The 12529-nt window shown below is 34.5% G+C and overlaps 1 protein-coding gene across 1 annotated transcript in view; it reads left to right on the top strand.

Annotated features, from left to right (window-relative positions):
- Positions 1 to 12529, top strand: part of LOC117326580 — a 71286-nt gene that overhangs the window by 35625 nt on the left and 23132 nt on the right. Inside the window, exon 3 of the mRNA XM_033883338.1 lies at positions 11130 to 11264. Within this exon, the coding sequence (XP_033739229.1) occupies positions 11201 to 11264 (64 nt within the window). The 5' untranslated portion in view covers positions 11130 to 11200. The remainder of the gene's footprint in view (positions 1 to 11129; positions 11265 to 12529) is intronic.

Below are 12529 nucleotides of genomic sequence, written 5' to 3'. Positions count from 1 at the left end.
CAAGTCGGGAAAAAGCAGTGAGTATCTTACCAGAGTGCCATACTGTTTAGCCATGTTGGAAGGAGAGAGCTAGTTATTTCTTACCAAGGTGACATTGATGATTTGACTTCTGCATGTACTTGACATTTCAACAGTTATCACTGATAGAATCAGTAAATTAAGATCAAATCTATACACTAATCATTCCTAATAATTGAGTCAATACCTTACTTAAATTCTTACCAAATGTTTCCTTTTAAGTCCTCACTTTTTTGGTTTATTCTTCCGTTTGTTTATCCACTATTTATGTGCAGCTGCAGCAAACTTCATAAATTTATGCCAGATACATCCCAAATATGCCTCTTTCAACAGAGTATCTTTTGATATTTTTCTTAAATCAAATTTTTGGGGAGTGCAGATACTGTTTGTGTACAGTTTTCTCTTAACCTGGACAAGGATATCCACAACTTAACTGGTGTGAGATGAGATTTTCTCATCTCACACCAGTTAAGTTGTGGATATCGGATTTTCTCATCTCACCCTAGGATGAGAGATGACCTACCTACATGTATGCTCTTTGCAAGCCTTGTGATTGACAACTTATGAATCTTCCCCCTTGGGTTGAGATCCCCCTGTCTCACTCCAAAGTGTGCGACAGATTATATTAGTCTTTCAACAAGGTGAGTACATGTATATACCATGTTTATTTCCCTAGTTATTTTCAAGACTGGATTAAAATTTTGCAACGAGTCCCAGGGAATTTTAACATTCAGGAAAGAACTTCACAGGAATGAAAGGTTCTTGTATGAATCTTTCATGCTGGTATTGTCTTTGTTTATCTTCTAGTTAAGAGATAATTCAGATTAAAAATGTCTAGACTCTATATATACATCCATTAAGCTCTGCAGAGTTGTGTTCCGACAATCTCAGATGATGATTAATCGGGTAGAATGATGCGGATGCTGGCATGAAATATTCAACAAAGATTTCAGGGTTAAACATATTTTATGTAACAGCTACTACCACGTAATTGGAGATCGTGGAGAGATAACTAAAAATAGATTTCCATATTCAAAGCAGTACTGGTACGTGTATGTCTGTATACATTGTTAGGAACTTTGTATTGTCTCTTAACAATAAGATATATATAATTTGATTTTTGTTTTAAATTTTTAGGGAATTATATAAATGTATAAATAGAATAACAAAAACCAAGGCTTTGCTGAAGGCCTTTCTGCCCTCTCAGGCTTCTAATTGGAGGCCTTAATTAAGTGACAAAGTCTTGGGTTTTTTTTCTACGTTCACAAGAACAAATTCTTTTTTCTGTGTTTTGTTACCCTGAATTGAGGGCCGAAATTTGGCCCCATTCCCATTGAAAAACAATTTTTTCTTCCACAATTTTTTATCCAAAAAAAAAAAAGAATATGTCAAAAGTTTGAATTGTATTGTGATAATCAAATCGAACAGTGACCAAATCATTCTGTTAACTTCTGTAGAGTTCAACCGTGAACTCATTTGATTAACTATGTACTGTACCTCTTGTTAAACGTTACTTTTGCTTACTTGTTATACATTAATGATGTTTACTTGTTTAGTTTTATTTAGTAAACATTTCTCTAATTTTCCTTGAACTACGCTAAATTTCCATCAAATTTCAAGCTCCCTAGTCCCTGGATTCCCAAATAGGGTTAAAAATACCCACTGAATTGGTACATGTAGGTGAAGGTTTTCAGGGATAATACACAATAGATGCCATTTGGTTGCCATGATCACAAATGATTGGTATAAGCTATAGCCATTCACTTACAGTTCTAGTTTTTTTTTTATACCTTTTTGAACATCGCTTTGGTGTTGATAAAAAATATCTCTTTAATTGGTCCTTTTCCTTATAATACATTGTACATGTTTTTCTACCTTAAATTTTCTCTGTCCACGGCCTATTGGTGTTACATCTGTGATATCTACCACGGATACCGCCAATTCCTTGGTTTACAGTACCGTGTTCAACTATGAATATTTAATAGTCGTTATTTAGTCTTGATCGTCACTCTGATTCTGTTTGGGGCTGTAAGCATTTTACAGCTTTGTGATCGCTCAGCAAAGCCTGCATGGTCATTTTTGAAAAATTTATCGGATATCTGCCGATTCTTTTTTAAATATCATTGATGCAATACTACAATTTTGAAATTAATTTTGAAGTGGTTGTACATGTTCAGCATGGCAGCAGTTGAAGATATTTTGCCGGATAATGCTGTCATGTCAAGTAGTGTTTTGAACAACTTGATCTGATTTGAGTTTGCAGCTAGATTAAGTAGTTGATTACTGATAATAGATCTTACCACTTTGACCTTTTACGGTCTGCACTACAAATTACGATAGGACATGTATCTATATAATTGATACGGCCAATGTGTTATAATGATACACCAGTGTATTACAAATAAGAGTACAGAAGTTGAAGCCTTTGACAGTTTCAGTTCTTTAATCTTCCACAGTGGTAGTAATATTAAATGATTTCTCCTTGTGATTCAGTAATGCTGGAAACAATCGGTGTTAATTTCTCTGCAATGATGTGAATCTCTCTGCAACTGTATCAATTTCTTGGCAACAGTGTCCATTTCTCTGCAACCGACAGTGCAGTCAGTTTCTCGGCAATGGTATCAGTTTCTCTGCAGCCGACAGTGCCAATTTCTCTGCAACTCTCCAACAGTGTCAATTTCTCTGCAATGGTGTCAATTTGTTTGTAATGGTGTCAATTTCTCTCAAACAGTGTCAATTTCTCTGCAATGATGTCAATTTCTCTGTAATGGTGTCAATAAAAAAATTCTTTCCAACTGTGTCAATTTCTCTGCAATGATGTCAATTTCTCTGTAATGGTGTCAATAAAAAAATTCTTTCCAACTGTGTCAATTTCTCTGCAATGATGACAATTTCTCTGCAATGCATCACTATACTTGGTATAGAAGTATTCTCCTGAAACCTATAAGATGAACTCACTATATACACATGAACTGGGAAGGGAAGGGAGGAATTTCTCCAACTGGATATTTTCCTTGTCTTGTCTAAAATGTTTTAGTATTTGACTGATAATAAAGTTGATAAAATAATAAAGACTCTTATTCAAAGGGTGAGTACAAGGTATGTCTTAACCCTTTCAACCCTAAGAAACATTAGTGGACTCTGCCATTCATTCATCATTTGAAGTCCAATATGGTCAGTAGGGGTGAAAGGGTTAATCCCACAAAAATGTTGATTATATAATTTAAATCAGTGGTAACAGGAACTAATTTATTTGGTGAAATATTACAAGCAGTATAGTTATTGAATGAAGTTGTCAGTTTCCTCACTCATAACCAGCTGTCCACAATGAATGTGCTTTTCCATTTACCATTTCCAGAAAGGGAGTATTAATCAGCTATTATATTACTTCTCGTTACTCAGTAAACTTTTAAAATTAATCCAGCGTCTGATTGTTAAAAAATTGTTTAAAGAAAAGTTGTTAAATTTGATTATACTAAAATCCAAATGTTTGATGTTTATATATAAACTGGTATATACACCCAATCATATAATACAGTATATAGTAATAATATATAGTTTTCTCTCAAAATCAAGACTGTCTCAACTAAAAACTTTGGTGTTTTGAACGATCGAATGGCTTATGGTGACACACACCAAGCTATAGGATCATTACAGACTTCTTAAAGTGGTGAATAGCAGATTGATTAATAATCTAGATGAATTAAGTCTCAGTAATTAAGCTTGTGGGCTTGCACCTTGGGCAATCTTTTGTAATGATACATCTTTCTGGTAAGTGAAACTTAATGAAGCTAACACAAACTATCTACATGTTTTCCATGTATTTTAACATAACACTCTCCATACTGTTTTTAATGAGGTTACCTGTGTGTTTTTCACCTGGTGTCTCGTTATCCAGCATTTACTCAGAGGCGTGAGAGTGATTTGTCGGTAGTTAATGTTCATAGCTAGCGGCAGTCCATATTTAGCATGGAACAACTTCAACATTTATAGCTAAGAAAATCCCAAGGCATGTTTTGTCTGAATAATTTAACACTCACTGCTTGTAAACAAATGTTTACTAGCAACTATAGATATTGTTTGCATAGTTTGGTCCATCGCAAAATATTGTAATGTCACAGACTGGAGCAAAAAATGGAATTACTTTTTTTTCATATCAGTCTGATTGTCATTAATATTAAAACACTTCATAACTATAAGTTGCATACATTCTTTGCTTTCCATTTCAAATGGAATTTGTGAAAATTGTCACATTTTTTTTTTATTTCAAGGATTCTGTGATAAGAAAAGTTCTTCATATTTTTATATACACATGATTTTCTCATGAACTGTGTTGACATTTACCTGTTAACTATTTTCACCTGTAATAATTTACCTATCAGATCTCATCGATGACAATTTACCTTTGAACATTCATAACTGTAATGTTTTTCCTGTGACAATTAACCTGTAATTATCTTCCTGTATGTGATATTTTACCTGTAATGTTTTTACCTGTGATATTTTACCTGTAATTTTTTCTTGTCCTTTAACAAAGATTGTTTTGAGATTGCTGACTTTACCATGTTTTTACCCTGTAATAATTTACCTATTAAAATTTCACCTTGTAGTAATTTACCTGTGGCACGAATTTCACCTTTTACCTTCCTAGCGGATACACAGTACAATACAACTGAAAATGATATTTACATTGTAGTTGCTATATTGTTTGTTTTGTTTTGTTTAACGTCCTACTAACAGCCAGGGTCATTTAAGGACGTGCCAGGTTTTGGAGGTGGAGGAAAGCCGGAGTACCCGGAGACAAACCACCGGTCTACAGTCAGTACCTGGCAACTGCCCCATGTAGGTTTCGAACTCGCAACCCAGAGGTGGAGGGCTAGTGATAAAGTGTCGGGACACCTTAACCACTCGGCCACCGCTGCCCCTAGTTGCTATATAGTCTTCTTGGTACAATAATGATAAGCTAGACAAAATGTATGTTAATGAAATTGTCTTTAACTGAATTTTATAGTGTAAACAGACTATTGATTTCTATGATTGGTGTAAACAAAGAAGTAGTAGGATTATTATTGCTATTGCTGCCTAGGGATTCGTTATACATGATGTAATTGCCATACAGATTGTACTATGGGGATCAGAGAACCACTGCACCTAACTGTGCCAACAACCCGCAGGCTTCCCTCCTACAAAACACGATAGGTTGACTGTAAAATTGTCAGTGTCAGACAGAATCGTAAATCCTAACCTACACAGCACATTAATTATTCATATTTTGTCGCCACAAAAGTTTCTCAAATGCCAAGTGTTTTCGTGATTGCCTGATTAGAACTAATAAAGTCATGTGATATGTCTAATGGTGTGTGAAAGTGTTCAGCAGGAAGGAGAAAATAGTAAGAGAACCTCGGCCATTGAGATTGAAGTTTTGCTAGCCTTAATCTGTTTACTTTTACCTAAATCAATGTATAAGTTATACATTCTACATTTGTCCTTCCTTTCTCCTTCCTAATTATCGATCATTATTAAAATAAGGAGTTCCATGACTTAAAATATACAGAGGTATCCTCTAAAACTGATTGAAGAATGTTTGAATATTTTTTTTTTTTTTTTTCTTCATTTTTTGTTTTAAATTATTAAGAACGATCATTGTAGTATAATCAGTACAAAAATTCATTTGTACAATGATTCATGATTTCTGATTTTGGAGAAATTTGATTATTCAATTGGATGCCCCACTGGAAACCGCAGAGACTATAATTTTTGTGTTGTTCTTCCATCCGTCCGTCTGTCTGTTTGTCCATCCATCTGCACATTATCTTGTCTTGGCTCTATTACCTACACTTTTTCACACTGGCACTCCGTTGGGGCATGGGTTAACCTAAATGAGGCAATGCTGGGTGCCAAAAGTCAAAAGTAGGTCACTCTGACTTACATTTTGACATTTGACCAACAATGTTGTCTGTGCTCTTTCCACTACACTTCTTAACTCTGACACTTAATACTTGGGGCATGGGTTTGCCAAAATGAGGCGGTGTGTCACATACCAAAAGTAGGTTATTTCGATCTACATTGTGACCTTTGACCTACATCAAAGAAAAATATTGTTCGGGCTCTATCTCTTTCATTTCCTGACACTAGCACTTCATACTTATGGCATGGATTCATCTTGGTTTTTTGTAAAATACCAAATTTAAATAACTTGTTTTATCAGTTCAAATAAGCACGGTAGATTTTACACCATAGGATAGGTGATATCATTGTTCAAATTAGTCACTTTACCTCTTTGAATTTTTTTCTTTTTCACATCTGAATCGTGATATGAATGTATAGTGATATCGCTAAAATTTATACCACCAAATACAATCAAATAATCAATAGGTGTCACTCATAATGCAGATCTAATATCATGGTTAAAGGACTACTTTATAATTATCAGTAATCATTATAAAACCATGTTTTTAACACTCTGATTGGCTATTGGTATTGTCCAACAGTGTGAAATATCTTGCCCGCTTTTGAAATGTGACAAGCAATATCTGATTGTTGGAATATTAGATTATCATAAGCATCATTGTATTTTATGCTCCATTTCAATGGGTCTGTTTACTTTTGATTGTAATGTGATTAAAAGATATAATTGATTATTTACAAAATGCTTTACAAATTAGTCTCTATCAATGCATGCACAAATGTTACATGGATTCATTCAATAATTATTTAAAGTAAAAGCAGTGCATAATTTTATAAAAATAAAAATATTTTTGATTAAAAAAAAATAAAATTGGTTCTCGGTTAATATTTTTTCAGGTTAATAAAACCATGTATCAATCTCATAAAAAGGCTATAATTGTATAATATCCATCGGATTTTTATTTTATCATCTGTGCATTCTTGGCACATAACTTCACATATGGCTGGGGACTATAGTTCAGTAAATTGTCTTTAATTTGTTAACGTATAAACTGTTGAAAATAAACAAGAAAAAAATTGAAATTTCAGCAGCCTCTCAGACAGTTTCATTTTTATGACAGAATTTGGTAAATTAAGAATAATAAAAACCAACAATTTGTAATAGTAAAATAATTCTCGCCAAAAGGATTCAGGGGAGTTAACTCATGACAAAACCAATTCAAAGATGCATTATATAATCAGCATTAGGGCTATATACTGACTTAAAGGAGAATGCCTTTAGGTATATTATTGTTGTCTCTCTAACAAAGAAGAGTTCCAATTTATTTGTCTTTTGTCATGTAATATTAAACTTTTAACTTAACATTTCCTTGACCAAATTTAGGTTATGATTTTGTAATTCTTACAGATTTTCTTTTCACGATACAAATGTTAAGTTTTCAATTCTTTTATCAGGCAGGGAGCTAATTCATCCATTTTAATTACCAGACCTTATAATTATGAATTAAATTCTTTCATAAATCGACTATCTAAGTCTTAAATAACAATCTCTAATGAAAAAACCTGAAGGTACATAGGACAAAAGAATTGGACCTGTGGCCCAATTGCATGATCATAAGACAACTACATTTGGAATTTTCTCTTTTCTCTTCTTTATTAACAGCTTTCTTCTTCCTAATGACTCCCTTGACAATGCCTCCCTTTTGGCCTTTAATTGACCATTTGCCCCTGTGAGGAAGGCTTTGGGTTCTGTCTCCTGGCCGAGACATACGAGAGTCTTTTAAAATGGTAGTTGCTATTCCTGCTTAGTGCTCAGCATTTTGGGAATAGAACGACTGGTTTGCTCATTGTCAGTATGTGACTGGGTGGGGTGTCCTGCTGGGTGTCCTTTAGGAGCATGCTTCAGTGAGGTAGCACTATAAAGTTGGCATCACTTCCACGCTATCACAGGAGACGAACATAAACATACTGCAGTCTCCAAAAATACACATATGTATATGTACACCTCCTTCATGTATCTCACACACCTTAGCTGTTGATAGGACGTTAAACAATACTAAAACAAAACAAAAACAAACTAAACTCTAATGAAAAGAAACGATATTCTGTGCTGCTTATACTTTAATATGCAACATCAAAATACTGGGAATTCCATTCCAAAATGTCCTAGCTAGCTGTCTATAAAGGATCTACAAGTTATATTTTCACACACGCATATTTTTACACACGCTTGAAGGATCGTGGTGGCAGAGTGGTTAAGGTGTCCCGACACTCTATCACTAGCCTTCCACCTCTGGGTTGCGAGTTCGAAACCTACGTGGGGCAGTTACCAGGTACTGACTGTAGGCCGTTGTTTTTTTTTTCCCGGATACTCTGACTTTCCTCCACCTCCAAAACCTGGCACGTCCTTAAATGACCCTGGCTGTTAATAGGACGTTCAAAATAAACCAAATTCACACATGCACACATATATATATAGCATAATTATCCTCAAATTATCCCCTCCCTATAAGATAAAAGTTTTGTATGAAAAGTTGAGGTTGGCTTATTTATGAATCACTTACATATGTACGTGTATATATATGTATGCTATATATATGTATATGTACCTTTGATGATTATATAAAAATGAAAAAGGGGGCATATTTATGTATGTGGGCTTATTTGCAGATAAATACAGTAGGTATATTTATATATATTTGTGTGTGTGTGTGAAATATAGGTTAACTAGAAAAATAACATAATTCATCAGCCCACAGTAGAAAAGTGTTAGGACATACATTCTATATATAGACACAGGTACAATGTGAGTTTTACTCCTTCATTTGTCTGATTGTTACTGGCCCTCAGGTGTTCCATTAGCATTGTTATCTCCCTCAGAACTCCAGGTATTCAGTCTCACACTGGATGGGACTCACACTGTGTCCAAAGGTTTGAATGGCCGTAATTTACTCATAATAGGTCATTGATATGGTTGAGTGTTCACACTCCTGGGTTGACACGGTCGAGGAGTTGCCGGTCCCCGGGGAGAAAAGTCTACATTGTATACCTTAAAGAAATTAGTAAAGATAGATTAGGCCAGTTTCTATGACAGCTGGTATTTAAGTTAAGAAATTGTGACCTTTAAGATAGCTTACTCCAGTCTGACTAGCTGTATGAATCGGTACACTGTCCCTTGCAGGAATTACATGATTGTTATGTGATAGATTTCTGGGATTTAATTGTTGTTTGGTGACCGCATATGTACATGTAGACAGCTGTGTTTTAAGTGTCTGGAGACCTTGAGGAATATATGGTGTTACAGCTAATAACAGACATCAGAAAGGCATATTTATCTCAGTTAATTTTGATAAAAAATTTAAATCCTGTCATTCTGAAAGTCTGTTTCTTTGAATTTTGTCATGGCTGCCTGGAGTTGTTTTTATTGAAATTTGATCAACAGAGCACAGAGGAACTTAAAAAAGCAATTGCATTTTTGAATTGTGATTATTATACTTGTTTAATTGAAACTGACAAATTTAGATCCTGTTGAGCTTAAGCATTGTCTTGGAACTCAGGTTAAAGTTTAATTCATTGTGCTAAACGTCTGCCTTAATCTGCAGTGTGTTTGTCTCATCAATTTACCCGGTGTTTTTTCAACCTGGATTAAAGTAAGTAAAATAATGCTGTGTATGACCAATGTCATTCAATTGTTCTAGCTGTAATATCTTATTACATTAAAGAAAAACAATTTAAAGTATCGATTCTACCTTTCCAAACGGATTTCAATATCAGCAGATTCAACAGGTTGGGGAATTTACAAATTGCTTATACCTGTATACAAACTTGCCTATCAGAAAACTAAAAATATTAAAAATAGCCAATATCATTTTAAAGTTACCCTAACTTTATAAAAATATTTGTCCAAGTCACTTTAATTAATTTTTGAAACAGAGTGACATCAATTTTCTAAGTAGACAACACTTTCAGTAAACATCTTTCGGTAAAATATTATTGACCTTAAATTGTCGTAAGTTAATGTGACTTTAAATTATATATAAATACTGCAAAATTTACTGTATAAGCAGTTTTGGCTATTTTTAGTGAGAATCCATACTCTAATTGGCTTATAATTAGTCAAGTTTGCATATTATATGTAAGTTATGGCAGTTTTCCCCAACTTGTTCATTACTCTTAAAATAACTGCCAGCAAAAAAATATTAATTGCCAAAGAAAATTTCCTCTCAGAAAAATTTTCATTTTGGCAGTAACCTATAGATGTATTACGGAAAGACTCTGCTGTTGTAGAGAATTGTGACAGCTTTTATTTAGAACTTTTTCTTCTGTAAATATCTCATGTTTTCCAATATCGAATCATGCAACTATTGATGGCTTTTGTGTGAAAAGTTACACACATTAACATTTTATGCGAGCTCTTCTGTCGTAAGAGGTTTATAAATAATGGTGCTGAAGTGCTCCTTAATGTATTTCGGTGTCCATGTCGCTGTGTGTAAAAGAAGTTGTATCATTGTATGAGGTTCTAGTGATTGATACCGACATGGAAATGTACGAAAAGAGAAGATAAATAATCTGAAAAAAAAAGAATAATAAAACAACTCACAATTCTGTTTCTTATTTAATGATGGATGGATAAAGAACTGAATGGCCATACAAATTTTGTATATTTTATTTCGTTATTTCAAAGATTTTCTGACAAAAAAAATCTTCAAAACAAATCTATTTTTAAGTTTGTATATATTCCATCACTAAGAGGTACTCATTCACTCTACAGGGACTTGGCTCAAATTTCCAATCCCGAGGCCATGACAACTTAAGTTGATGATAAACTGAATATACATTTTTTTGGTACATGTGTCTTAATAAAACATATCTAAGTTTGAATATTGACATGATTTCTTGAAGGTCAAGGTCACTTTTAGAACAAATGGAATTTATGTGTCACTTTCTTGTTTTCAATTAATGTAGCAGCTTTTTAAGTCTATCAATGTAACTGAAGCTTAACATCATTTATTATACATTTGGTTTTTACATGCTACAGACAAACTCCATTATTAGCATAAAATTACCTATGTCTGCATTCCTTTTCATGTCCGATCATGGGAATTATAATATGCTAATGTCTGCTATCATTTTGCAAATATTTTTTGTACAATCCTTACTGTGATGATGCTTAAGTTTTTAAAAACATAAGTTTTATCTTACAGAACTAGTTCCTTGATGTACAGAATGACATGACATTCCGCGTCTCTGGGAAGGCAAACCACAATTTGCAGGGATGGATCCTGGAGGTCTGTCCACCAATCAGAGTGGCGCAGACTCCTCTGTAGTCAATGATACAGGTAAGGCCTTCTAATCAAATATTTTTGAGAACTTTTTAAAATGGAATTTCGTTACGTTGTTTATGTAGTTATAACAAATGTAGGTGAGTGTGTCCATGTGTCTAGATGTAGTTTGTCCATGTGTCTAGATGCAGTCTGTCAATTTGTCTAGTTGTAGTCTGTCCATGTGTCTAGATGAAGTCTGTCCATGTGTCTAGATGTAGTCTGTCAATGTGTCTAGATGAAGTCTGTCAATTTGTCTAGTTGTAGTCTGTCCATGTGTCTAGATGAAGTCTGTCAATGTGTCTAGATGTAGTCTGTCCATGTGTCTAGATGTAGTCTGTCCATGTGTCTAGATGAAGTCTGTCAATTTGTCTAGTTGTAGTCTGTCCATGTGTCTAGATATAGTCTGCCAATGTGTCTAGATGTAGTCTGTCCATGTGTCTAGATGTAGTCTGTCAATGTGTCTAGATGAGTCTGTCCATGTGTCTAGATGTAGTCTGTCAATGTGTCTAGATGAAGTCTGTCAATTTGTCTAGTTGTAGTCTGTCCATGTGTCTAGATGAAGTCTGTCAATGTGTCTAGATGTAGTCTGTCCATGTGTCTAGATGTAGTCTGTCCATGTGTCTAGATGAAGTCTGTCAATTTGTCTAGTTGTAGTCTGTCCATGTGTCTAGATATAGTCTGCCAATGTGTCTAGATGTAGTCTGTCCATGTGTCTAGATGTAGTCTGTCCATGTGTCTAGATGTAGTCTGTCCATGTGTCTAGATGTAGTCTGTACATGTGTTTAGATGAAGTCTGTCAATTGTCTAGATGAAGTCTGTCAATGTGTCTAGATGTAGCCTTAGTCTGTCCATGTGTCTAGATGTAGTCTGTCCATGTGTCTAGATGTAGTCTGTCCATGTATCTAGATGAAGTCTGTCAATGTGTCTAGATGTAGTCTGTCCATGTGTCTAGATGTAGTATGTCAATGTGTCTAGATGAAGTCTGTCAATGTGTCTAGATGTAGTCTATCCATGTGTCTAGATGAAGTTTGTCAATGTGTCTAGATGTAGTCTGTCCATGTGTCTAGATGAAGTCTGTCAATGTGTCTAGATGTAGCCTTAGTCTGTCCATGTGTCTAAATGTAATGTGTTCATGTGTCTAGTTGTAGTCTATCCATGTGTCTAGATGTAGTCTGTCCATGTGTCTAGATGTAGTCTGTCCATGTGTCTAGTTGTAGTCTGTCCATGTGTCTAGATGTAGTCTGTCTATGTGTCTTAATGTAGCCTGCCCATGTGTCTAG

The sequence above is a fragment of the Pecten maximus genome, chromosome 4 (assembly GCF_902652985.1).
Source record: "Pecten maximus chromosome 4, xPecMax1.1, whole genome shotgun sequence".
Lineage (NCBI taxonomy): Eukaryota > Metazoa > Mollusca > Bivalvia > Pectinida > Pectinidae > Pecten > Pecten maximus.
Note: the sequence above shows the minus strand (reverse complement) of the source record. Positions and strands in the feature narration are given on the sequence as shown.